General features: G+C 63.2%; 3 protein-coding genes across 6 annotated transcripts in view; 2 read left to right on the top strand and 1 right to left on the bottom strand.

The window, feature by feature from the left end:
- Positions 1-1,189: 1,189 nt before the first annotated feature.
- U2AF1L4 (U2 small nuclear RNA auxiliary factor 1 like 4) lies at positions 1,190-6,802 on the top strand. 3 transcript variants are annotated; one of them, XR_004643838.1, is made up of 9 exons: positions 1,191-1,266; positions 1,523-1,610; positions 1,808-1,874; positions 2,112-2,161; positions 2,488-2,586; positions 2,787-2,911; positions 4,689-4,784; positions 5,261-5,443; positions 6,189-6,801. XR_004643838.1 is itself a non-coding variant. In XM_034756730.1 (8 exons), exons 1-8 carry the CDS (start codon positions 1,223-1,225, stop codon positions 5,343-5,345), a joined length of 654 nt encoding a protein of 217 aa, XP_034612621.1. In that variant the 5' UTR covers positions 1,191-1,222; the 3' UTR covers positions 5,346-5,673. The 3 variants fall into 3 exon arrangements, 1 of the variants encoding a protein (XP_034612621.1); XR_004643839.1 differs by lacking the exon at positions 2,488-2,586 and having other exon boundaries at positions 1,190-1,266; positions 6,189-6,802; XM_034756730.1 differs by lacking the exon at positions 6,189-6,801 and having other exon boundaries at positions 5,261-5,673.
- Positions 6,803-10,851: 4,049 nt separating this feature from the next.
- On the top strand, positions 10,852-15,002 carry IGFLR1 (IGF like family receptor 1). Its single transcript, XM_034756421.1, is given in 9 exon segments — positions 10,852-10,984; positions 11,343-11,562; positions 11,900-12,090; positions 12,297-12,398; positions 12,510-12,669; positions 12,822-12,929; positions 13,458-13,550; positions 13,624-13,712; positions 13,714-15,002. Coding segments are annotated over 9 exon segments (1,287 nt in total). The 5' UTR covers positions 10,852-10,882; the 3' UTR covers positions 13,936-15,002.
- The window catches only part of KMT2B (lysine methyltransferase 2B), a 36,294-nt gene continuing 25,459 nt past the window's right edge, over positions 14,972-25,806 (bottom strand). Inside the window, exons 16-37 of one of the 2 annotated variants that reach the window (XM_034756419.1) lie at positions 25,392-25,576; positions 24,873-24,965; positions 24,651-24,758; positions 24,286-24,359; positions 24,044-24,165; positions 23,602-23,708; positions 23,227-23,364; positions 22,801-22,959; positions 22,466-22,586; positions 22,212-22,290; positions 21,508-21,662; positions 20,893-21,111; positions 19,217-20,600; positions 18,857-18,955; positions 18,668-18,765; positions 18,274-18,411; positions 18,022-18,096; positions 17,580-17,757; positions 17,220-17,327; positions 17,007-17,090; positions 16,594-16,723; positions 14,972-16,004 (exon numbers count right to left, since the gene is read on the bottom strand). In XM_034756419.1, the coding sequence (XP_034612310.1) occupies positions 15,729-16,004; positions 16,594-16,723; positions 17,007-17,090; positions 17,220-17,327; positions 17,580-17,757; positions 18,022-18,096; positions 18,274-18,411; positions 18,668-18,765; positions 18,857-18,955; positions 19,217-20,600; positions 20,893-21,111; positions 21,508-21,662; positions 22,212-22,290; positions 22,466-22,586; positions 22,801-22,959; positions 23,227-23,364; positions 23,602-23,708; positions 24,044-24,165; positions 24,286-24,359; positions 24,651-24,758; positions 24,873-24,965; positions 25,392-25,576 (4,130 nt within the window). In that variant the 3' untranslated portion in view covers positions 14,972-15,728. The remainder of the gene's footprint in view (positions 16,005-16,593; positions 16,724-17,006; positions 17,091-17,219; positions 17,328-17,579; positions 17,758-18,021; positions 18,097-18,273; positions 18,412-18,667; positions 18,766-18,856; positions 18,956-19,216; positions 20,601-20,892; positions 21,112-21,507; positions 21,663-22,211; positions 22,291-22,465; positions 22,587-22,800; positions 22,960-23,226; positions 23,365-23,601; positions 23,709-24,043; positions 24,166-24,285; positions 24,360-24,650; positions 24,759-24,872; positions 24,966-25,391; positions 25,577-25,806) is intronic. The other variant, XM_034756420.1, reaches the window with a different exon arrangement.

Below are 25,806 nucleotides of genomic sequence, written 5' to 3'. Positions count from 1 at the left end.
TGCTCCCACCCCTCCAGGGACGTGGTGCCATGCCGGCCGCTTCTGAGAGCGGCGCGGGGCCTGCGGCACCACGGGGGGGCAAATCCCGCGGGCAGGATCCAAAGCCCCGAGGGGCCGGATCCAGCCCGTGGGCATTAGGGTGTGCCTGGGTACACCCAGCACACCCCGTGTGCACACTTATGGTTACACATGTTCTCAGGAGAGCTGCACATCCAGATTCAGCGTTGTCTCCCTCACCTTCCTGACATTACAGTGGGGATCGTATGCGCCAACTTCTGCTCCCGCCGATGGGTTCGCGACCACCCTCTGGTCCTGTCCCCACTCCATCCCCTCCCTGCCCCTATTCCAACTCCTTCCCCAAATCCCCACCTCCTTCCCTGAGCGCGCCACGTTCCCGCTCCTCCCCCTCCCTCCCAGCATGCTGCCAAACAGCAGAGGAGTGGGGATGTGGTGCATGGGGAGGAGGAGCTTGGCTGCCAGTGGGTGCAGAGCACCCACTAAATTTTCCCTGTGGGTGCTCCGGGCATGGAGTCGGCGCCTATGGTGGGGATGTTCCCGGGCCCAGGGTGCGCTACCCATAGCGGTCTGAGGACCCAGACGCATGGGCTGCAACAAAAACATTTTCAGATTGCTTAAAACACTGCGACGGTGTGTCTCAGCCAGGGCGCTGGAACCGGGGGGGCCAGAAGGGCCACGCTCCCCCCTCCCCATGCTTGTTACCAAAAGAAACACACCTTAGGGGCGGGCAACTGGACTGCCCAGGGTGCCATGGTTGGGAGGCGCCCTGCACAGCGCAGCCCTGAGCAGCGGGTGCTGTGACGTGCTGGCCTGGGAGAGGGGAAATTAAAAAAAAACCTGCTTGCATTCTATTTTTGCAAACCTGGCAGGTGCCCTGCACCCCTGTGCTGGGGCTTTTCCCCCCTGCCACCCTCTGGCAGTGCCTCCTCCCTGGGCTGAACCCCTGGGTCCGGTTCCCCCGACCCCACCCTGCCTCCAGCTGCTTCACGCCCCCATCCAGTTTCCACCCCAGACCCAGCCCATCCCCCCGCCCACTCCAAGTAAGGGCAGAGCGAGGGCAACGGCTTCAGCAGGTGTTACTGAGCATGCTCGTTCCGGGTGCGCATGTTCAGTACAAGCCAAGCAGCCCAGTCTGTGGAGGGGGATCTATTGGGGGTGGGGACTACAACTCCCAGCGTGCCCCGGGGCGAGTGGAAGAGGGAAGATGGCTGAATACCTGGCCTCCATCTTCGGCACCGAGAAAGACAAGTGAGTGGGGGGAGGGGGGCAAAGGTCAGATGACCAGGACTCCTGGGTTCTCTCCTTGGCTCGGGGAGGGGGTTAAGGGGGGAGGCGGGTCTGGGAGTCAGGACTCCTGGGTTCTCTCCCTGGCTCGGGGGTTGGGAGTCAGGACTCCTGGGTTCTCTCCCTGCGTTGGGAGTCAGGACCCATGGGTCCCAGGCACTCTGGGGGTTGCTGGCATCGCCAGCCCCTTGCTCACTAAACGTCTCTGGCCCTTTTCCAGGGTTAACTGCTCTTTTTACTTTAAGATCGGGGCTTGTCGGCACGGAGACAGGTGTTCCCGCCTCCACAACAGACACACCTTCAGCCAGGTGAGCCTGGCAATGGGGCTCCGGGGCGCAGCGTCTGGGGATCAGGATTCAGCCACTTCTGGGGCGAGGCAGGCGGGGAACAGCCACACATAACGCTACATGGGGACTGCTCACCTGGCACTGGGACGCAGCCACCTTTGGGCGAGGGGCAGCTGGGGAACACGGACACCTCATTGTGTCTGCATCTCTGTTTGTAGACCATCGTGCTGCTGAATCTGTATCGGAACCCCCAGAACACGGCCCAGTCGGCAGACGGCTCGCACTGTGAGTACCCGCTACCCCCTCCTGGCCCAGCTGCATGGGACACTGTCTGGGGAAGTGCACAGCCTCCCAGCCCTTAACGCCCGGGTCTCCGTCCATGCTCCTGGGCACTGCCTTGCTTGTGAGGAAGCTCGTGGCCTCTGGAGACGCCCCTCACTCCTGGTGACAGGAGGCACAGGGGGTACCGCATGCAGCTTGCCCAATGTCCGACAGCAGTGAGTCCGTGTCTCTCTCCTCCAGGTCATGTCAGCGATGTGGAAGTGCAGGAGCATTATGACAATTTCTTTGAGGTAAGTCACTGAAAGCAAGCTAGGATAGAACCCAGGAGTCCTGGCTCCCAGGTCCCCCCACTCCACAACCACAAAACTCCCCTCCCCTCAGAGCTGGGAATAGAAGCCAGAAATAGTGACTGCATCTCACATCAGGCAAGCCATCCTTACGTGGTATCACTGTGCGGCTGTTCCCCAGCTGCCCTGCCCCAGAGGTGGCTGCATCCCAGGGCCAGGCAAGCCATCCCTGTGCAGCGTTATGTGTGGCGGTTCCCCAGCTGCCCATGGCCAGGCGAGCCGTCTCTGTGTGTATTCACCCCATGAAGCTCATTCTGTCCCTGCGCCAGGAGGTCTTCATGGAACTGGAGGAGAAGTATGGGGAGATTGAGGAGATGAATGTTTGTGACAACCTTGGAGACCACCTGGTCGGCAACGTCTATGTCAAGGTAACCCCCAGCTCCACTCTCTGCCTCCCAAGCCAGCAAGTACCCGCCCTGGGGCCGGATTGGGGCCAGCGCCCCCTAGAGGGGAAAGGCCCTGTACCCCATTCCTCCCACCCTCCTGAGCCAGCCAGTACCCACCATGGGGCCAGATTGGGGCCAGCGCCCCCTTGAGGCAGGCCCTTTTGACTCTCGTACCTCCCCAGTTCCGGCGGGAGGAGGACGCCGAGCGGGCCGTGGGGGAGCTGAACAATCGCTGGTTCAATGGCCGGGCCGAGCTGTCCCCAGTCACCGACTTCCGCGAGTCCTGCTGCCGTCAGTACGAGATGGGGTAAGTGACTAGGCACAGGGGTGGCACCTCTGGGACTCTGCCCTTGTTAACCCCTTGGGGATCCTCCTTTCTGGCCCCATAATCCCTCGGGATCACCTCTCCCCAGGAAGGTACCTGCCGGTCACCCCAGCCCTCTAACTCCTCAGGGACCCCCCTCTCCCCAGGCCAGTACCCACCAGGCTCCCCGGTCCTCTTAACCCCGCGGGGACCTCCCTTCCCCAGCTAGTACCCATTGGGCGCCTGGGCCCCATTAACCCTTGGCAGTGTTCCCTCTCATTTTTCCCACCCATGTGCGGAATGAATTTTGTAACACATCACCTCCGTGTTGGTGCACCTGTTCGGAGTGTGGGAGGGGGGCTCGGGGCTGGGGCCGAGGGATTCAGAGTGCGGGAGGGGGCGCGGGCCGGGGCCGGGGGCGTGGGAGTGGGGGGGCGGGAGGGGGGGAGGGCTCGGGGCTGGGGCCGAGGGATTCGGAGTGCGGGAGGGGGTGAGGGCTCTGGCCGGGGCCGAGGGATTCGGAGTGCGGGAGGGGCTCAGGGCTGGGGCCGAGGGTTGGGATGCGGGGGGGTGAGGGCTCTGGCTGGGGGTATGGGCTCTGGGGTGGAGCTGGAGATGAGGGATTTGGGGTGCACTGGGGCTCCCTGGGGCTACAGTGGGGAGAGAAGACTCCCCCGTCACCCCATCTCTCTCTCCCAGCAGCAGCACCTGGGCTGGGGGGGAGAGGTGCCTCTCCCCCAGCCACAGCAGGTCCAGGCCAGGCGGGGCCGGGGCGCCTGTCCCCCAGCCTCAGCAGGTTAGGGGCTGGGCTGGGCCAGGGGTGGGTCACCTGTCCCCCGGCCGCGGCAGGTTCAGCACTGGGCTGGGGAAGTGGCGCCTGTCTCCCAGCTGTGGCAGGTTCGGGACTGGGTTGGGGCTGGGGAAGGCGGCTGTCCCCCGGATGTGGCAGGTTCTGGGCTGGGTCAGGGCTGGGGAAGGCACTTGTCCCCTGAATGTGGCAGGTTTGGGGCTGGGCTGGGGCGGGCAGGTTCAGGACTGTCCCCGGGCTGCGGCAGGTTCAGGACTGGGCTGGGGGAGCGGTGCCTGTCCCCCGATTGCGGCAGGTTTGGGGCTGGGCTGGGGGAGTGGCGCCTGTTACTAGCGGCAGGTTTGGGGCCGGGGTGGGCAGGTTCAGGACTGGGCTTTGGGGAAAGGTGCCGTGGCAGGTCTCGGCTTTGGGAAGAGGTGCCATGGCAGGACTGGGCCAGGGGAGGGATGCCGTGGCAGGTCTGGGCTTTCGGGAGAGGTGCTGTGGCAGGACTGGGCTTTGGGGAGGGATGCCGTGGCGGGACTGGGCCGGGAGAGAGGTGCCGTGGCCGGACTGGGCCCGGGGAGGAGTGGGCAGGTTCAGGTCTGGGCTGGGGGAGGAGTGCCGTGGCAGGTCTGGGCCGGGGGAGCGGTGCCGTGGCAGGTCTGGGCTTTGGGGAGGGGTGCCATGGCAGGACTGGGCCGGGGGAGGGGTGCCGTGGCAGGTCTGGGCTTTGGGGAGGGGTGCCGTGGCAGGGCCGGGCCTTGGGAAGAGGCATCTCTCCCCACCACAGCCCTAAGCACCTGCGTGGTGCTTAATAGGCAGCTGTGCGACCGCGCAGTTTCGAGGGAACGTGGAGCCTCAGGGATTCCTCTCCCCCGGCAGGCACCTGCCAGGTGCCCTGGTCCCGTTAACCCTTCAGGGTCAGTGCCCCTTGGCCAGCACGAGGTGCCCCCATTGGCGGCCCTCACCCCCTTGCTCTCTGCCCCCCAGAGAGTGCACACGCGGCGGGTTCTGCAACTTCATGCACCTGCGGCCCATATCCCGGCAGCTGCGCCGGCAGCTCTACGGGCGGAGCCAGCGCGGGCGGTAAGTGGGGGCAGGGGGCCTGGGTCCCTGGGGGGTGACTGGAGGGTGGGGGCAGCTGCTCTCCCAGAGCGGGGGGCGCAGGGGTCCTGTGGGGGCAGGGTAGGGAAGTCCATGGGCTGTACAAATGAGGTTGGGGGGTGCTGGGGCAGAATGGGTAGCAGAGGTCGGGGTGCTGGGTGAATGATGACGGGGGTGGGGGAGGTATAGGGGCTGGGGGCAGTGTCCCCCAGGGGGAGCTCTCGGGGCCAGGGGTGACGCAGCGCCCCTGGGGGCCCAGGGGAGCTCTCGGGGCCAGGGGTTGACACAGTGCTCCCTGGGGGCCCAAGGGAGCTCTAGGGGCCGGGGGGGGACGCAGCACCCCCTGGGGGGCCGGGGGGCTGACGCAGCGCCCCCTGGGGGAACTCTAGGGGCCGGGGGGTGACGCAGCGCCCCCTGGGGGCCAGCCATGGCCATGCTGACTCTGTTCTCTCTCCCAGGGGCCCATCCCCCTCGCGTTCCTACGACCGGCCCCGTGGCAAGAAACGCCAGCGCTCGCCCGACCATCGCTATGGACGCTTCTGACCTCTCCCCAGGCTCCTTGCTTCACCTAGCCCACCCCAGCCACCAGTCACCTGACCTGCCATAGACCCAGCGGAAGTGCGGCTGCTGGAGTCCCCACGGTGGGCAGGTTTGGGGATCCCTAAGTCCCCTCTCTATTTACATTCTGCTAGTAGTCTAACCCTGCGTAGCCCATGAGTGTACTGGGGGGGGGCCTCTCCCTGGCTGCGGAGTCGGTAGGACCCAGGCATCCGGGGAGGACTGCTCAGGGAGTGATGGTCTGAACTTTGTCCCTCCCCCCGTGTGGGATGTAATGATGAGAGCTGGAATAAACTAGACATGATCCACCCCACCCCGTCTCATTCACTCTGGGTGCAGCATGGACTAGGGATTACATTGATTGGCAGCAGGAGGCACCGTGCCATGGGGAGCGGGGCAGGGGACCAGTAGGGGGTGCTGTGCTGCAGGGAGCAGGGTTGGGGCACTGTGCTGCGGGGTTGGAGGCATGGCAAGGGTGCTGTGCTGCGGGGAGTGGGGTTGGGGGCTTGGCAGGCTGCGCCATGCTGCAGGGCAGTGGCGTGGGGGACACCGTGCTGCGGGGAGCTGGTCAGGGGGCTTGGCAGAGGACACGTGCTGTGGGGTGGGGGGCATAGCAGGGGGCATGCTGTGCTGCAGGGCAGGGGACACTGCTGCGGGGAGTGTGGGGGGGGGACTGTGTGGTGGGGGGGGGAGCCATAGCACACAGCAGGGCAAGGGGTGCCGTGTTGCAGGGAGCGCAGGAGGGGAACTGAGTCGTGGTTTGCATTTGTCTTGTTGAGTTCCGGTCCCGAAATGAGGTTCGTTCCTGTAAAATGTGTTGTCTTGCAGCTACGTCTGACCTTCCCGCCGAACCTGGTGCTTCCTTTGGCTAAGCAGGACGCTGCCCATCTCTGTGCCTGGTTATTTACCCAGCTGTAGAGCGGCACAACCAGTGAATCAGCGTCTGAATTTTGACCTTTTTAACGATGTTAGAAAACCGGGCCTGCTGCGTTTCCTTGTTTCTGCATCCATGCTTTTTACGCTGGGCTCATGTTACGCTGCCAAGTTACTCCTGGGGGAATTCTGCGCTACTGCGTGTGCTCATAATTAACAAGTCCTGCAGATTTTTAAATTTTTGAGCAGAAAAAAGCTTCTGCTGAAATGTTGCTGCAGTTCTGACTTTTGCCCACCATAGGGCACTGTGGCGCTGGGACAAAGCTGCAGCTCCCCACCAGTGAAGGAAGAGTAAGCGCCTGCCTTCTTCACAGTGCCTGTCAGGCCAGAAGACAGGGGCTATGGGGAGACAGACAGCGTGGGGTGCTGGGGGGTCAGATGGGCTCACAGGAGCTAATGGGGAGGACAGATTGGGGCAGGAGCTCAATGGGAATGGAGGCGCAGGGCCATGCGGGGGAGGGAGGTGCAGAGACATATGGTGATGAGGGAGGGGTGCAGAGCTACATAGGGATGGGAGTGGCTGGGTGGGGGGACAGAGACACAGGGATGGGGGAGGGAGTACAAAGCCACATAGGGACAGTGGGAGGGGGTGCAGGGCCACTTGGGGATGAGGGTAGTGGGTGTCTGAGTGGGGGTGGAGGGACACATGGGGACAGGGGCAGATGTGCCTGACTGAATGGGAGAGGCTCAGGGTCTGTCTGGGGGAAGCTCCCTACCAGTCCCTCCCTCCATCCCCGCAAAAAACCCAAGTTCACACGCAGGCTTCTTCCCAGCAATTTACTTCCCTCTCCCTCAGCTCCTCCGTTACCCCTGACTCCCCCGAGCCTTTGCACTGTGTCAGAGGGGGGCGGGAAATACAGTTCAGGGTTGTAGTTTAAATGAATTATTACTCAGAGTTCTGTATTAATATGCCTAGTAAGGAATCTATTTGTCAAAAAACATTACAGACAACAAAAAAGATTCAAGTATTGTTACAGACATACTTGCTGACAGGTATTTTGAAATAAATGACCAAAAATAATTGAAACTGGTGTGATTATATTGTGTTATGTAGAATTTTATATGCAGAATTTTAAAATATTGTGTGCAGAATTTTTAATTTTTTGGTGCCGAATCCCCCCAGGAGTAGCAAGGGCAGTTCCAGGCACAAACACGATATTTTCCAAGGGTTTCTTCTTTCTTCAAGAAAATGCCCTTCAATAGGCTGGAGTCAGACGTGAATCAAAACCTTTGGCCTTTAAAACGACCTGCTGCAGTAAGTGTGAACTTCACATAGGACTGCGGGGGCTGTTTGGGGGCACAATGAGCCGGGTTTGGGGGTCTAATGAGGCGGGTAATTATAAACCTTCGCTCTTAACTAGTGCTTCCCAGCAGCGGATCTCCAAACTTGTCACAAAGCTGGGCTGCTACAACAGCAGGGTGGGTGTTCAACTGTCACACTGTCTGGAGTGGCTCCCACACAGAGCAGATACACCCAGACTGGTGGTGTAGTCTGTAATTAGATTTCCCTGAGCCAGTAATGGTTGAGAATGCCTGGACTATGGCATAGAGTCCCAGACAGTCCCCTTGGGCTCTCCAGTCCATCTCGCCACCCAGACAAGCTGGACTTAGTGATCACTGACACGTTCAGGTCACGTCCAGTCCCAAGAGACCATGCACCCCAGATCCATGGGAGCCTAGAGCAGAGGTCCGCAACCTTTCAGAAGTGGTGTGCCAAGTCTTCATTTATTCACTCTAATTTTAAGTTTCGCATGCCAGTTATACATTTTAACGTTTTTAGAAGGTCTCTTTCTATAAGTCTATAATATATAACTAAACTATTATTGTATGTAAAGTAAATAAGGTTTTTAAAAGCTTCATTTAAAATTAAATTAAAATGCAGAGCCCCCCGGACCGGTGGCCAGGACCTGGGCAGTGTGAGTGCCACTGAAAATCCGCTTGTGTGTGCCGCCTTTGGCACGCGTGCCATAGGTTGCCTATCCCTGGCCTAGAGCAACAGTTTTCAGCCTGTGGGCCGCAGACTCTCCAACGGGAGCCGCACCGCCATTCAAACTTTTTTAGAGGTCTGGAGATGGGAAAAAAAGGTTGAAAACAACTGGCCTAGATCTTCCCCCAAAGACGATGCCTGTAGTTTATTACAGGATCAGCCATCTATTAATTAGGAATAAGAGTTATTTACAAGTTAAGCAAGCAAACGTATGTTGGTGGGGGTCCAGCTCCCTCCTCCCTCTTAGTTCCCAGACGCAGTTCGCTGGAAAGTAACAGTCCAGAGCGCAGCCTGCAGGCAATTCGATGGGTTTATTGGGGCTAAACAAGCAAGCATGTTAGGAAGCTTTTCGCGCCAGTTGAGAGAGTGTTCCTCTTCCCCTCCCCCAACTACAGGTCTCTATGCCGCTAGAACCCCCTTCTTCTCATAACCCCTAACCCCCTCTTCCCCCCCCTTCTTGGCAAACTTAATTATACTTGTGCCCCTCCCCTAGGACCACCCCTTCCAATCCATGATCATGTTCCATTCCGGGGGTCGATAAGACCGTCTCTTTTGTACCTGATGGGAGGGGTACGGAGCAGGGATTCTTTTGGTCATGGTCACTCTTTTGCAGACTCCGCATCTCCTCCTTACACCCTCCCCTCCCCTCCAGCTACTTGGTAACCATTGCAACCCCTTGCCCCTTATCTTCAATGCTACCGGCTGTGGGGGGAAGGTGAGTGGGGTACAGCCTTGTGCTTTCACTTACATTCTCTTACTTGCTTATTTAGCCTGTTTAAAAGCAAAGCCAGAAGCAAGATTAGTATTGTTTTAGTCTCTCCCCTATTTACTTTACTTTCTCCTAACAACACACCGCTGAGTTACTAGCGGATCTGAAGAGTGACTGAGGTTGTAGTGATCTGTCTTTTGGGGCGGACCCCCCTGGGAGCTCTGGCTTCAGCTACAGCCTCTGGCCCTGTCCGAGGTCAACCAGCCCAGATGGAAATTGTTCCTGTGAGTTTGTTTGATTTCCTTCATTCAGATCCTAAGCCCCCAGCCGAGCTTCCCTGCACAGAGCAGTTCTCCAGTGGGACAATCCTTCGCATTGCAAAACGTTTTCAGAGTTTTAAAGCAAAACTCATGTCTTTCCTTCTCGCCGGGCATACCGACATTGCAAGTGAGATGAACACAGGCAGCAATTTACAGGCATGTCATAGAGTCTAAACACTAAATCCATTCTCATTAGACTAATACCTATGCTGAGCGAAACTAGCATACAGGTGACCTGGTCTGGGCTTCAGCTACAAGTCTGTTAGGGCCTAGCTAATGCTTGCAGCCCGGGCATGGACTGGCATCTGGCACAGCCAACATCACAAACTTAACTTGGGAATCTGACATTCCAACGAGGTGACTATCTGCACCTTTTGATTCTTAAACCCCTGTTGAACGCTGGCCTTGTGACTTTGTAGAACTTGTAGCTCTCAGCTTCTCCCAACTGCTTTGGATTCACAGAAAGAGGGAAAAGAAGCTTCTGGCTTTTTCAGCTCCCAAGCAGTGGCGCGATTTGGAAAGAACTGGGCTCACAAGACAAAAAATGTTCCCTCTGCACCTGCCCCATAAACTGCATCCCAAATTCTGATGGTAAAAAGCTTTTCTCCCCCACAGGAACTGTAACAGACACAGGGGGGTGGCGTGCCCAATGCTGAGATGCAGCCACCGCTGGCGTGGGACAGCCAGGGAACAGCCACACATAACGCCACACAGGGACAGCTCACCCAACACTGAGATGCAGCCACCTCTGAGGGCGGGGAACAGCTGCACAGTACCACCCCCAGGATTATAGGCGTGAAAGCTTTCCAATCAGTGAACTTCATTCTACCAAGAACCATCTCACCAGTTCTCAATCCTGCCCACACACCCTGAACTCTGTAGCATTTAGTGTCACTGTCTTTTCCTGCACTCTCATCCCCTGTATTTTGTCTAGATTCATCAGCTGCAAGAACCTCAGAGCTGGCCATGTCTCAGTGCCAGGTGAGCCATTCCTGTGCGGCATTACGCGCAGCCGTTCCCCAGCTGCCCCGCCCCAGGGGTAGTTGCATCTCAGCACCTGGTGAGCCATCCCCGTGCAGTGTTACGTGCAGCTGTTTCCAAGTTACCCTAATCCAGACCTGGCTGCATCTCAGTGCCGGGTAGGGTGACCAGATGTCCCACTTTTATAGGGACAGTCCCGATTTTGGGGGCTTTTTCTTATATAAGCTCCTATTACCCCTCCACCCCCGTCCCGATTTTTCACACTTGCTGTCTGGTCACCTAGGGCTGGGCAAGCTGTCCATGTGGTGTTATGTGTGGCTGTTCCCTGGCTGCCCTACCCCAGATGGGGCTGCATCACAGCACCAGATGCGCTGTCCCGTCCAGTGTTACATACAGCCATTCCCCAGCAGCCACGGTCTGGTGGTGGCTGCGTCTCAGCACTGGCTGGGTAATCCCCATGCGGTTAGTAGTGCTGAGTTGACTGGCTATATCTGCCTCAGCTGACTAGTGTTTTTCAGGATGGCAGGAAGTGTGCAGGGTGGAGACGGGAAATGGGGGGCAGGCTGGGGGGAGGCAGCACCACGGAGTCCACATGCCTTACAGAGGTGAGCAGCGAAGCAAACACACGTGCAACTCGCCAGCCCATACGAACGTGGGGGAACAGCAGGAAAGAGGAGACACACGCCGGGCAGGGGTGTGAGCCTGGGGGACAGCTGGGGCTGGTAGGGTGGGATATCGGGGGGGCACAGTTGGTGGGATTATGGAGGGTGTGTGGGGAAGGGGTACAGGCCAAAGGGGTGAGCTGGGGGGGGAGGGGTACAGGCTGTAGGGGTATGATTACTGGGGCAGGGGCTGAAGCAGCCAGGGGACCTGTGGGGAAGGAGTACAGGTGGGGAGGGTTGATGTGAGCTAGGGGGTTATGGGCAGCTGGCAGGGGGTGGTTGGGCTCAGGGTCAGCTGGGGGGTATCAGTAGGGCAGGGGCTGCGGCTGGGGGAGGGAGTAGCTGTGATGTGGGGGTTACAGCCCCGCCCCACATTCTCCCCTCTCCCAGGTCCCAGCACATCCCAGCCCTCCCCACACACACACGGTCCTTGCCATGCTGCTGCCCCTGCTGCTCTGCCTCCTGCCCAGTGCCCTGCTGCCCCCTGTCACCTCCACGAGGGCCCGGAACTCCATGTCCAAGAAGTGCAGCCACCTGCAGTACTGGCACCAGAAGGCCCAGGCCTGTGTCCCCTGTGAGACCGGCCTCGCAAACCATGTCCCACTGCACGGTGAGTGTGTGTGTGTGGGGGGGGAGCAGAGAGGGCTCACCAGGGGGCGCCATGCTGCGGGGCGAGGGGCTCACCAGGGGGCGCCATGCTGCGGGGCGAGGGGCTCACCAGGGGGTGCCATGCTGTGGGATGGGGGGCTTGGTAGGGAGTGCTGTGGTGTGGGGCAGGTGGTCAGCAGGGGGCCCCAGGGTGCAGGGTAGGGGGGCGTCGTGCTGCAGAGAGCAGGGCAGGGGGCACTGTGCTGTGGGGCAGGTGGTCAGCTGGGGACCCTAGGAGGTGTGCTGTGGGGTGCAGGGTGTGGGTCCGGGGGCTCTGACTCACTCCACGGTCTCCCCAGGACTGGAGTTCACTGTGAACTGCGGCATGAGGGACACAGGCGGCCGCTTCGCAACTCCCAGCCAGGAGTGTCCCTCCAAATCCTTCAACGATGGGCGATTCCTGCTGTGCCAGCCCTGCTCCCAGTGCCCGCCCGGCGCTGAGCTCACCCCCTGCACCCGCCTGCAGGATGCCCGGTGCTGCCCCCCCCGGGTATGGCAGGGACCCACCTTGGCTAGAGCAGGGGCTGGGAGTCAGGGTGCTGGGTTCAATTCCTGGGCCTGGGAAGGAGTGGGGCCTAGTGGTTAGAGAGCTGGGGGGGCTGGGCACCAGGACACCTGGGTTCTCCACATGGGGGGGGGGGAGGGGGCGCTGCTCTTTGCCCTGTTTGACAAGCCTGCTCTCGGCTCCGCAGGCAGCGGCAGGGGCCGGATGGGAGGTGCCGGCCCCGGTGCTGCTTCCCTGCCGAGCAGTGTCCCACTGCGCTCCTGGCTAACATCGACTGCAACAGACCAGCGGAGGTAGGTGCCGGGGAGGGGGGGGGCTGGGAGCCAGGACTCCTGGGTTCTATTCGGACTTGGGCGGGGGGTGTCAGATGTGTTCATTCCCTATTGCATGACTCTGCCTTTCAGGCTCCCGGTGCCGAGTCTCCTGCCTCCCTCCCCCCGTGCTGGCCTGGGGCCTCCCCGATGTCTTCAGAGGTACCGGGGGGCTCTGGCCACGCCCCGGGCTCTGCTTCGGCCCCCACCTCTGGGACCCCTGGAGGGCCCGAATTCTGCAGCGACACGGCAGGTACGTGGGGTCTGCAGCGCCCCCTGCTGGGCCAGACCGGGGCTGGAGTCACAGAGCGCTCCCCCCACACCCTGTGCCCACAGTGCCCCCTGCTGGCCACGGCCAGAGTAGCCAGGCGCTGTTCCCGTGACCCACTGGCGCCCCCATTGCAGGCTACGGTGGGTATGTCGCTGTTCTGATGCTGCTGCTGCTGCTGGTGCTACTGGCTGGGGCCTTCGCTCTCATTGTCTGGACACAGCGTGGCTGGTGCCCCCACCAGGGTGAGTAGCCAGCCAGCCCCACGACTGCCCGTGCTGGAATAGACCCCCAACTCCATCAAGCCCCTCCCCCTACTGAGGGCCCCCCCCAGAGAGCAGGTCCCACCCACTGCCCATCAGGCTCCTCCCCCGTCCCCCACTCCCATTTTCATTGAACTCCTGAGGCAGAGGCTGGGAGGAGCCTGCCCCCCTTGGGAAGGGGCAGGGTCTACTCTGTTATGGGAAAAAGAACAGGAGTACTTGTGCCACCTTAGAGACTAACACATCTGTTCTGGGAGGAGCTCCTTGGAAGAGGGGAGGGGCCTGCCCCCAGGGAAGGGTTGTTCTAAGCACTAGAAGCCCATATGCTGGGGGCAATGCTCCTTGGACAGCAGCTGGGGCCTAGCGGGGGGTGGGGGGGGGGGGGGGGGGCAGTGCATGTGTGAAGCTTTGCTCCATGAGCAGTGGGCAGGGTTCTGGTAGCTGTGCAGTGCTCCCCTTGCGCTGGGGGTCTAGGGCCCCAACCCTCACCTCCTCCTTCTGCCCCCCCAGCCTCCAGCCCCATGGCTAAGCCCCATCTGCTGCTTCACCCCCAGAGTGCAGAGGAGACATCTGGCACCATAGCACCCACCACTGGCCATGCAGGTAGGTGTGGCTCCCTTCCCCCTACACCCACCCCTCCCCATGTCCTAGCTCACCCCCACTCTGTGCCCCATAGGCCTGTGGGGGGCACCACTGCAGCACCTGCTGGACGACGCGGACGTGCTGGAGGAGCTGATCATGCTGCTGGACCCCGAGGGCAAGGCTGGGGGGGGGCACCCGGCACCTGGCCGCCCGCTACGGCCTCTCAGCCACGTGGATTGACTATGCCTATTCCCTGCGCAGCACACGGAGCCCCCTGCGCGCCACCCTAGAGACAGTGGCTGCCCGCCAGCCCGATGCCACACTGGGGCAGCTGGCCGGGCTGCTGGCTGCCATGGGGCGCAAAGATGCCCTACAGGTGCTGGAAGGGGTGCAGGTGGGTGTGTGAGCTGCCTGCCTGGACTGACACACAACCCCCCACTCAGACCCCCCTGCCAACCACAGGAAGGAAACAAGCCAGGACCTTGTTCATGCTGCCCTCCACTCTCTAGCTGCGCCACCTCACTGCTACAGCCGCCCTCCCCATGGCCAGGGTGGGGGGGGCAGGCCACTGGGGTTCCCCCATCTATCCTCCTCCACAAGAATCACAGAGCACAGGGCAGTTGGGTTCTCAGCTGCTAGCCTCTCCCTGAGGGGGGTGTACACCAAGAACCGTCAAGGAGTGTAGTTACATTGAAGACCAGGACACCTGGGTTCCCAGGTGGCTGGGGGCAGATGTTAGAGCAGGCCTGGGAACTACACTGGAGGAGGGTTGAGGGTCAATCAGCCAGAGGGGCTGCCCTTCCCAACCTAGTCTCAGAGCCCCTGGTGCAGCCAGTCACATCAAAGGCCAGCAGGAGGCACCAAAGCCACATTGGAGACCTTGACACTGCTGCCCAGCCCAGGAGACAGTAACTGACACAGGACAGGAGCAGCTGAACAACAGCCACACTGCAGCAAACCAGGGGGACAGCTCACCCAGCACTGAGATGCAGCCACCTCTGGGGTGGGGAACAGCTGCACATAATGGCACATGGGGCCAGTCCCTCCAATGAACCTGGCCCGAGCAGCAGGCACCAGCCCTGAAGGTGTCTCGGGAGTGAACGGACGCTGCCTGGAAGCGTGAGACTAGGGAGGAATGGAAATAGGTCCCACCCCCCTTGCCCAGCATCCTCCTGCTGGTGTTAATGGTGACTTTGGCCAGAGCCAGGAGGTGGCAGCTGGGGAAGCAGCAGGGAGCTGTGGCTACCCCTGCTCCAGGCCTAAGCCAATGGAAAAGAGGAGGCCCTTCTACAGAGCAGGGGCAGGAGCTGGTGCAGGCCTTTCCCAGCAGGGGGCAGTGTGCCCAGACCCCATTTCCCCCCACTCATGTCAGCATCCCCCCTTCCCCTCCTACTGACCCAAGGAAGAGCGCAGCATGTGAAAATGGCCATTTATTTAAAATTATACCAACGGGGCGGGGCCAGGGGCGTGGGGCTGACTCACCGCTTTAAATAAAAAAGTGCATAGAAAATAAACAGGTTTAGAAACATCTGTACAAATATCTACAGGGTTGGGGGACCACTGGGGGGCCTGCCCTGGCCCCCCACCCCCCACTCACACCCTCCCCGTACAAAAAGGAAAGCAGGCCCCAGGCCAGAGCTGGGAGTCCAGACTCAGGAGGTGGGGGCTGGACAAACTCACCCCCCCACCACCACCACACACACACACACACACACCTCGTGCCTCTGCTAGTGCAGATCAGCAGGGGGGGGGGGGTCATTGTGCTCCCCTGCTCTGGGGCAAACCCCACTAGCCCATCCCACATGGGCTCTGAAAAAGGGGGCAAGACCGTGTTCCCCAAGGGGCCTGCCCCAAGTCAAGTCTTGCTCCTCCCCACCCAGGCAAGTGGGGCAATTGAGGGGCAGGAGCCACAAGCTGCCCTGGAACTGGGGGTGGGTGGGGGGAAAGGGGGAGATCACAGCAGAGGAGTCTGGGGCACCGGGCCCTGCCCCCAGCACTGACACTAGGGGCCCTTCCTCCCAAGGCCAGTGTCTGGGGGTGTCGAGCAGCTGGGCTCCCTTGCCCCCCAAAAGCCCAGCACTGGGCTGCTGGGGGCCTGGAAAAGGAGAGGATCAGGGGGAGGTAGCAGGAAACCAGGGGGCTCTGGAGAGGGCTGATCCCAGCTCCCAAAGGTGGGCGCCCCAGGTAGAGCAGCGGGCGCTAGTTGAGGAACCGGCGGCAGCGCTTGGCCCCGCAGTTGCAGGGCAGCTTGGAGCCAGCGTCCTCGATGGGGAACTTGTAGTCGTAGGTGAGCTCCTCGCCACGGAAGATGCGCCGCAGGGCGAAGATCACGATGTGCTTCTGCCCCTCCACGTGGATGACGCGCGAGTAACAGTTGGGCTCGCACGAGTGGTTGATGAAGCGGGCAGCGTTGCCGTGCATTGTGGCGTCCACCACGTCAAAGTCGTCAATGCGGAACATGTAGCAGCCGATTCCCTGCAAGGGGGGGGGGGGGAGATGGGTCGCGGGGCGCCCCATGGCCGCTGCTGGGCCTCCGAGCCAGCAACCCCCCCGGCCACCAGCCTCCACCCATCTCCTGCCCCCAGCACCAGCCCCCAGCAGCTCTCCCCAGCCACTCCTCCCCACCCCCCTCCTGCCCCCTGAAGCAACCCCTCCTGATCCCCTGAACCAGCAACCCACCCCCAGCAACCCCCTGGCCACCAGCCCCCACCCAGCTGCCCCTCTCCTGCCCCCAGCATCCCCTCACTGAGGCGGCAACCCACCCCAAGCAACCCATCCCCCCCAGCCGCCAACCTGCCCCTAGCAACCCCCACAGCCGCTCCTGCCCCCACAAGCTGGCAACCCACTCCCTGCAACCCCCACAGCCCCAGCCTCCACCTACCTGAGCCCCAGCACCAACCCCCACAGAGCAGCTCCCCTCCTGCCCTCAGCCCCTATGGACCAGCCCCCCAGCAGGCCCCAACCAGTTCCCCCAGCGCTGACAACCTCCCCCCAGCACCACCATCCCTCACCCCACAGATAGAGCCTTTCGCAGCAAAGCTCCCCCAGCCCAGCCCCCCCGCACCTTGCCATCGTAGTACTTCTCGCGCTTGTCAGTCAGCACTGAGCGGATGACGATGCCCGAGTACTCGATGACCATCTCACCCGCATCGATGGTGCGTTTGCAGAACAGCCCGCGTCCGTGGATGGCCGACCTGGGGGGGGGGACAAGACAACACAAGGTCAGTGCAGGAGCCAGACCTGGGATCACAGGCAGCACATGGGGTGGGGGAGCAGGCAGTGCTAGCCAAGCGCCACAAGGAAGCGCCCCACCGAGCAGGGCAGGCAGCGCGAGCCAAGCAGCGAGCATCCCCAGGGCAAACGGAGCAGGGTGAGTGGGGGCACCAACTGTAGCCAGATGCCCATCTCTGCCCCCCTGTACATGCCATGTAAGAGCGGGGCCATATGCCAGGGCTTGGGATTGGCTGGGGCCATTACCTGTACACACCCACAGCCTCCTTGGAAGTTCTCTTGAGGTGCCGGAAGCGCATGGCCATGGGCAGCTCCAGGCTGGTGGCTCGTCTGGGGAGAGCAGGAGACAGAGCGGATCAGAACCGAACCCGCCCGGGCACAGAACCCAGGAGTCCTGGCTCCTAGCCCCTCCCCAAGCCAGGGAGGGAACCCAGGCATCCTGGCTCCCTGCACCATTACCTGGTGGATTTCAGCTGCACCTCATCCTCCTCCTCGTCATAGGTGCCGCCCTCAGGCAGTGTGCGATGCTGCGACGCCAGGAAGTTGAACATGTCAAAGGTGCATTTCCTGGGAGGGGGGGTGGGAGGGCAGGATTAAAGCACCATTGACCCCTACCCTATTCCCACCCACATCCCTGCCTGGATCAACCCTGCACCCCCCACCCACCCCCCCCCCCTTCCTGACAGACCCCCCACCCTCCCACCGGCCAGGTCGCTAGCCCCCCCCCCAAGGCGGGTTCCCGAGTTTGGGTTTCCCCCCCCCCCCCCCCCGCCCATGACCGAACCTGCCCCACTCAGGTACACGTCTCCTCAGCCCCACCTGACGTAGACCTCAGCACGGGCGCAGCCATTGGGGTTCAGGGGCAGCGGTTCCTCCTCCTCCTCGTGCTGGTGGTAGCGGAACTTGTACTTGTGGCAGGACTTGGCGCCGTGCAGCTGCTCCACCAGGAAGGTGACGGCATCATGGTGCATGCCCAGCAGGCGCACCCCGTTCATGCCTGGGGAGACCTCCAGGCATCAGAGACCAGCTTGGCCATGAGCCCTGCCCCCTCCCCAGGAGTCCTGGCGCCCAGCACCTTTCCCCCACCCCCGCTCTAACCACGAGCCCCACTCCTCCCCAGAACCAGGGAGAGAACCCAGGAGTCCTGGCGCCCAGCGCCACCTGCTCTAACCACTATACCCCACTGCACTCCCAGAAGTCCTGGCTCCCAGCCTCCCTGCTCTAGTCCACAAGACCCCAGGCCAAGGCTCCCCACACTCACCAGCAAATGACAGGTGCTTGAGGCGGGCATTGGCTCGTGCCTCCTGCACCTTCTCAATCACAGCCTTCCAGGCACCTGGGGAGAGAGCAGGAGAGAGCATAAGCCCCTGGGCTGCCTGGCACTCCCACAGCCCCAAGTCCTGCCCCTCCCTGCCCCCAAGCCAGCCAGTCCTCTCCCTTGGGGACTGCTCAGAGCCAGCGCCCCCTTGGAGGGGAAAGGTCCCGTGTCCCATGCGCCCACCCACCCCCGTACCATCGATACTGTCCGCCTGCACGCTGAGCCCATCCTCACTGCTGATCTCGAAACATAGGTGCGGCTGGCTCTTGGGTGGCGCCTCGTTCTCCTTATCCTCACAGTACAGGGTGTCCTCATCAGAGCTCGACAGCTCCCCTGGGGGCAGAGAGTGAGGATGGGGCAGGGCGGAGGACGGCTGGCCCTGGCTCACGTCTCCAAGACACCTTCCACAATGAGGGACGGGCACCCTGCTCCAATCCCAGGCCCCACTCTGCCCCCCAGCCAAGCCCTGCAGCATGGCATCCCCCAAACCACCTCAGAGCATGGCATGATGCCCCAACCGCCCCACAGCATCCGCTCCCTCTGCCTTGCTCCTCGTGGCACAGCCCCATGCTGCCCGGCCAGGCAATACCTGTGTAGCGATGCCACGTGGGCTCCGGCAGAGGCTCCAGGCTGGGATCCGGCATGCGGGGGCTGCACTCCGGGGCCAGAGAGGGATCCGAGGGTGACCTGCAGGAGGCAGTCAGAGGGAGCTCAGCACACATGGGCCACCGGCCAGGAAGATGGGACAGGGTTGGGGGCCAGCAGGGCTCACACTCACCCTGTGCTGCCCCCATCGCTCAGCTCCGCCTGCTCCTTCAGTGCCACCAGCTCCAGGACGCTCTTCACCGAGGGGGTCTTCATCCGCACCCGGCCGGGCCTGCAACGCCAGCACAGCAGTGGGCTTAGGGGGCAGTGGCAGCCGTGGGTTGGGACTAAGGGGCCCTGGCAGAGCGGGGCAGACTGTGGGGAGCCCAGGGGTGGAATAGGAAGGGGCTGTGGGTTGAGAATGAGGGGCACCAGCAGAGCTCAGGGGGGCAGGGCTGAAGCACCCCATGACACGCCCTTACAAAGAGACGTGCTGGGCGGCTGTGTCCCAGCATGCACTGCTCCCCACGGCTTGGGGGGTGGGGTCACCTACCCGGGGCCCTGCGGGGGGCCAGCGAAGCCGTTCCTGCTCTGGCTGTCGGGGGCACCAGCTGGCGACGCAGGGGGCAGCGGCTCCTCATCTTCCTCCAGCTTGGGCCTCTTGGGGGGGGCACCAGTGACGGCAGAAACCCTCTTGGCACTGTTGGGGAACTGGTGGGGGTGCGGCTGGGGCGGGGGGACAGGCAGGTGGAGCAGACCTGAGTTGAGGGCCAAGCGCTGCAGCAGGCAGGGCTGGGTCAGTCCCAGCGAGGGCGTGACCAGGGCCGAGGGGCCCAGGGTGAGCTGCCCCCCAGCACCTGATGGCTGCAGCACATTCACCATGGGCACCATGCTGAGAACTGGCGCTCGGATGGTCCAGGTGGGCACTGGGCTCCTGGCCATGCCCAGCGGGGCTGCAGCGCGGAAGATCACTGTGCCCAGGCTGGCTGGGGGCTGCGGGGGCAGAGCCGGGCCTGGCTTGGCGGGGGCGCCCGGCCCCTCCAGGCTGCCCCCAGCCAGCGCCTCCTCCCCACCCTGCATCTTGACAAACACCTGCCCCAGCTTGTTGACCAGGATGACCTTGGAGCCAGGCTTGGGGGGGGCAGGCGCCTCGGGGCCCAGCACCCGGACCCCCGGGCTGCCTGGCACCCAGCCCAAGGCACGGGCCGGCTCAGGCGCGGGGCCTGCCTCGCTGCCATTCACGCTGGGCTCCGGGGCCTTGCCCTCGCCCAGGTTCTTCAGCACGAAGTCCACGATCTCCGAGGGCAGGTCCTCGGGTGGGGGGGCGGGGCCAGCCGACCCCTGCTCCACTCCTGGCTCCACCCTCTTGCCATTGGCACCCCGCCCCTCGCCCTCCCCATCGTCCACCCCATCCAGCTGGTCGATGTGGGGCAGCGGCAGGTCCAGTGGGTACGGCGCCATGTCCAGGTCCCGTGTGACCACGGTGGGGGGGAAGCGAAAGTAGTGCCCAGTGCCCCCGGCCCCTTCTTCCTCTTCATCTTCGTCGCTGGGGCCAGCCAGGGGCAGGCCGGGCGAGGAGCAAGGCCCCCGCCCCTCGCCCCCCTCGTGGAAGGTCTCGTCCAGCAGGCTGTCGTCGAACTCCAGGTCCGAGACATTGAGCTCATCGAAGGCCAGTTCGGGGGGCAGCGCCGGGGGGGAGGTAGGTGGGCCGGGCCTGGCTGAGGTAGGGGGATGCTGTGGGCTGCTCCCTGGGGGAGCGGCTCCTGCCCTGAGAGAGGTGGGGCCCGGCGGCCGAGTCCTGGCGGGGCGTGGGGGGGAGGGGGCCCGGCGGGGGGGCGGGCGCGGTGAGAGAGGGCTGTGGCGCCGGGGGCGGCGCAGTGGTGTGAAGTCCGGATCGCCCACTGTCAGGATGTGGTGGGCCATGGACGATGTGCTGCCTGGAAGGGGAGATGAGAGGTTAGACGCTGGCACCGGGTGGGGGGACACCCTGCATGCCCCTCCCAGACAGGATCAGACCACCAGCCTCCAGAAAATAACCCCCTCCCCATCCCAAACCCCACACAGCGCATCTCAGAATCCCCTGGGCCACAGCTCCCCCCCCCCCGCTTACACACAGTGTTTGTCTCCCAGAATCCTTTGAGAGGCTGGGCCACGAGCAACAGCCCACCCTTCTCCCTCCCCTCATAGGGCAGCCGGCCCTGCCCCTCACGGCCAGGCAAGGGCACTTACCGGGTGACGGCAGCGGCCGGGAGGAGACCCCAGCCAGGGGTCGGCGCGTTGGTGAGTAGTTGGGCACTTTGATGCGTGCTCCGGCCAGGGAGCGGGGCACAGAGGCGGTGGCTGACTCAGGGGGAGGCAGGGGCCCTGGGTTGCGTGAAGGTGAGTGGCAATCTGGTGCCAGCATGGCAGGTGCTGCGCCCAGGAGGTGCGGGTCCCCGAGGTGAGAGTCTGAAATGGGAGCAAAGACAACATGCTAGCTAGAGCAGGGAGCCCCGACTGCACGGCCCCGGAGACAGCACCAGGACATGTGCCTGGCGCGGAGATGCAGCCACCTCTGGGGCAGTGCTGCTGGGGAACAGCCGCACATAACGCCACACTTTGAGCTGAAAGGAGTCTCCCCTATCTGCAACAGCAGTGGGTCTTTTATCCTCTGCCAGGGTGAGAGGATGGCTCCCAGATAGGACATAGGGGCTTGTGCACCAAGGTCAGCCCCGCCCCCGAGGGAGGGAGCGCCCCACCCAGAACAGGCCTGGCTTGTGCAGGGCCCACAGAGCTCCCTTGTGTAGGGGCAGAGTGCCCCCCACTCAACCCCAACAGGGTCAGCCCCCCCACCTCACCCCTCACCTGTGGCAGGACTGTGCACGATGGTCTGGTTCTCCTCCAGCCCCCCCAGCAGGTCTGGCTCCTTCTGGCTCAGCTGGGGCCGGCACTCCAGGATTCGGCACTTGTACCAGCAGCGCCTCCGGGCATCTACCGTGCTCCAGTACAGCCGGGTGCACCTGGCAGGAGAGGGCAGCTGGTGAGCTGCCAGAGCATGGCCATGGGGGCCCTGGCACCGCCCAGAGCCACCTGAGCTCTGGGACAACACAAGCCAGAGACCCCACCCCAAGCCCAGCTGCAGGTGTCTGGCTAAAGCACCTCCCCAAAAGGTGGCCAGGCCAGGTTGCTGCACCATGCCTTGGACACTTCTCCCACTGGCTGCCCCCTCCCAGATGGTGCAGCCAGTGAGTGCAATGCGCCTGCCAGGGCACCGTCCCATGGGCTGGACACCTGTGCTCCCAGCAGGAGCGGCCAGACAGGTCTCCACGTTGGCTCAGACAGTGCTGGGTCAGCACCATACGCATCCGTGCCACCCTTCCCTTGGGCTGCTAGTTCAACCCTCCCGTGGCCGCTCCAGCATGGCCCCAGCCGCCAAAGAGGGGAATGGGGGGCTGGAAATTGGGGTGGGGTACACAGGCATTCCCAGGGTGGGGGGGGTTCACCTCTGTAGCACACACACTGCATGGGAGGGAGCCAGGGGAGCACTGCACCAGGGGCCAAATACTCACTGGTAGCCGACAGGGAAGAGACGTCCCTCGCACTCTGACAGGTCCGTCAGCAGCCCCAGACTGTCGATCTTGATGGAACCTAGAATAGGAGACAAAGTGAGGGTGTCCGCACACACCTGAGGCCAGATGAGAGCTGGCGCCCCGTGGAGGGGGAGGCCACATGCCCCATTCCCCACCCCCAGTCAGCCAGTCCTCTGCTCTGGGGCCAGATGAGAGCCGGCACCCCCTAGAAGGGAGAAGCCCCCCGCACTCACCAATCATCATGTTGACGGTGTCGGGTTCAAGGCCAACCATGAATTTCCTCTTGAAGCTGATGCCCTCGAAGTCCACGTAGACCCGACGCAGCACGTCAAACCCGTCCTCGGTGACGATCTCCTGGGGTGGGCAGGGGGACGGGTCAACAGCTGGGCAGTGCGCCCTTGCCTGGGAGCCGTTTAGCGGGGAACCCCCACCAGGGCCAGCCTAGCCAGAGGGACCCCCGCAAACACACCATGGGGCCCCAGCCCTCAATCTCCAGTGGGGATAGCGCCTCATAGCCCAACCCGCCTGGCTCACAACCCATAGCCCCGCCCCACAGGTGCCCCCTCACCGTCCCATCCAGCAGGTCCGTGTGCTTCTGGCAGAAAACTTTCTTGTCCTCCTGGAAGGTGCAGCGGCGCAGGCGAGCGCACATGAAGTGGTAATTGCTGAGACAGGCCGACAGGCAGCAGCCCACCGTGGCGCCAGTGCGCTGGCAGTGCTCGCAACGCTGGGGGCACAGCAGGGGTAAGGGGGCAGTACTCGCAGCCTGGCCTGTGCCAGTGCAGAGGGGAAACAGTCCCCCCGGCCTCAACCCACACCCCCCACCAGCGGACAGGCCCTGCCCCCGCCCCCCGGTGGCAGACAGGCCCTGCCCCACCCGGCCTCAGCCCCGCGCCTCCCCCCCCCCCCCACGCCATAGCCCTGCCAGCACCTCAGCCCTGCCCCCTCACCCAGCCAGGGCCGACTCCCTTCCTGAAGGGCCCTGCCCCCTCACCATCTGGCGCCCCCGCACCACAGCGGCATGCACGTTCTTCAGGGACCCATCATTCTCCTCAAAGACCTCAGCCGACCAGATGGCGCAGTTGACGTGGGTCCACTCGTTCTGGCCGATGTACAGGAGCCGTCCCGCATCCTTGGGAGGGGTGGAGAGCGAGGGGTCAGGGTCAGCACCACCAGCCAGCAGGGGGAGCAAAGGACAAAAATGGGGTTCTGTCCCAGCCCCCGCTACTTTAACCATTAGCCCCCACTTCCCCCACCCCGAGCAGGGGATTGAACCCAGGTGTCAGAGCCCCACAGGCCACGCTCCCTTGGATCCCCAGTGGCCCAAGGGCTGAGGACTCCCCCAGCCCTGGCGCAGGCTAGGGCTTACCTTGGAGGGGGCGTCCCCGTACTGGAGGCACAGGGCGCACTGACGCTTGTCCTCAGCGCCACTGCCCAGCCCCTGCTTCGCCAGCACCACCTCCTGGTCCTTCCCACCTGCAGGGAGAGGGGTGAGAGCTGCTGGGGCGGAGACCCGATGGCGGGGAGGGGATGGGGGGGTAGGAGAAAGGCCCTAGCAACACACATGGAGAGGGATCACTGAGTTCCTTCCTACCCACCCAGCAGCTGGCCCAACTCCCAGCCCCCACTCCCCCAATCTAACCCACCAGACCCCACTCCTCTCCCAGAGCCAGATCCAGATCCCAGGAGTCCTGGCTCTCAGCCGCCACCACCACCCCTCCCTCCCCCCGCTCTAACCACTAGACCCCACTTCCCTCCCAGTGCTGTGGAGAGAACCCAGGAGTCCTGGCTCCCAGCTCCCCCGTACTCACTGGTGCCCGTGGCTCCGGGTGCCAGCTGGCCGTTCTCGGTGGCGCTGGGCTCCTCGGGCCGGCGCCACTGTGCATACATGTGGTCGGAGGAGGGGGGCAGCACGGCGTCAGGCAGCATGCCACTGGGGGGGGGGGCAGAGTAAGAGCGTGACGGCAGGGGAGCCGGGGGCAGGGGAGTCCCGCAAGCCCTCCCAGAACCCCATGAGGTCCCTGCTGCCCACACCCCTCCCCCCGGTACTCACTTGGGAAGGCAGCTGTGCCGCTGCCAGCGCTTGGCGTCCTGTGCATTGAACCAGCTGAACGAGCGTGCCATGAGCTGCGGGAGAGAGCCGAGTGGTGGGGGCTGCACAGGGGTGCCGGGGAATGCTTGCCACATCCACAGGGTCCCCCAGCCACCCCCACGGGACCCCACCCACTACTTGTGCCCCCCAGTCACCCCCACGGGGCTCTGCTGCCACCCCCCCCAGCATCCACCCCCTGGGGCCCTGCCCACCGCTGCTGCCCCCCAGCCGGACCCACAGGGGGCCCAGCTGACCTGGAATCCTGTCTCGCTTCCCATGCTGGGTGCATGCCATGTGCAGCACCCCCTGGTGCTCCCCTGCGGTACCTCAATGTAGAGCGCCTTGACAGAGGGACCGCCCTGCTCCTCCTCGAGGCCCTCACGCTCCTCCAGGTGCTGCAGCAGGATGCCCACCACGTCCTCGCTGAACCCGTGCTGGGGGGGGGAGGGGGGAGAGCGACCGTGGGGTCAGGGCCTAACCACTGCCCCGCACTGCCCACCGCCCCCCACCTCCCTTGCCCCCATCTGTGCCCCGCACGGCCCCCTCACCACGGAGCTGTAGTGGCCCTGTTCGAAGAGCTTGCTGACGGTGCGCAGGTTGCAGGGCCGCCGGTGCACCTTCACGCCATCGTCCGGGCAGCACTGCAGGGAGACAGGGGTCAGCACCCCGGAAAGCCACAGGTCGCTGGCAGGGGAGGGTCTGCTCCCCCTAGAGTCTGTTCCCTGCCCCAGACCAGGATCCCCCTGCACAGGCTGAGACTGATCCGCCTGGCATGGGCCCTGTGCGCCTGGCACCCAAAAAACACGCCCCCACGATCAGCTCCCAGCCGGCTGCCGGGGGAGGAGGGGGGCGGGCGCACACCAGACAGTGTCACTGCAACAACATGGACTAACGGGAAAGGGGGGCTAGGAGCCAGGACACCTGGGTTCTATCCCCCCGCTGGGAAGGGTAAGGGGACTTGTGGATTCCAGGCGTGCTGGGAGGGGAATGGGGACTGGTGGGTTAGAGGGGAGGCGCTGGGAGCCAGGGGCTGAGGTCTCTCCTGGCTCCGGGGTGCAGGGCCGTACCTGGGCGCACTGCAGCAGGGGCTCGGCGTGCTGGGAGGCCAGCATCCCCTGCAGCACGTTGCGCAGCCCCTTGCGGAGCTCCGAGGTGAGGACATCCCGCCACTTGGCCTTGTCACTGCCAGAGCAGGGCCGGCAGGTGTAGACCACGCTCTCTGGCAGGCTGGACAAGATCTCGTAGTCCTCGTCTGGGGAAGAGAGCAGAGCAGGTCAGGCAGCCCCAGCCCCACGCAGCCTCCCATCCCCGGGGCAGGGAGTGAATGGGCTAGCCATGACCAGTGAAGCAGGGCCAGGGCTTAGATGGCAGCCAAGGCAAAAGGGGTGTGCGGCAGATACTGAGGGGACACACTAGGGGGTGCCGTGCCGAAGGGGGCAGGGCTCTCCCTAGCCAGCAGGGCCAGCCCCGATGCCCCAGGGC

Source organism: Trachemys scripta, chromosome 24 (assembly GCF_013100865.1).
Source record: "Trachemys scripta elegans isolate TJP31775 chromosome 24, CAS_Tse_1.0, whole genome shotgun sequence".
Lineage (NCBI taxonomy): Eukaryota > Metazoa > Chordata > Testudines > Emydidae > Trachemys > Trachemys scripta.
The sequence above is the reverse complement of the archived record's forward strand: the minus strand, read 5'-3'. Positions and strand labels throughout refer to the sequence as shown.

Coding starts and splice junctions, on each gene's coding strand:
- U2AF1L4 (XM_034756730.1), top strand. CDS start 1,223: ATGGCTGAATACCTGGCCTCCATCTTCGGCACCGAGAAAGACAA. Junction 1,267..1,522: donor TTCGGCACCGAGAAAGACAA/GTGAGTGGGGGG, acceptor GCCCTTTTCCAG/GGTTAACTGCTCTTTTTACT. Junction 1,611..1,807: donor ACAGACACACCTTCAGCCAG/GTGAGCCTGGCA, acceptor CTCTGTTTGTAG/ACCATCGTGCTGCTGAATCT.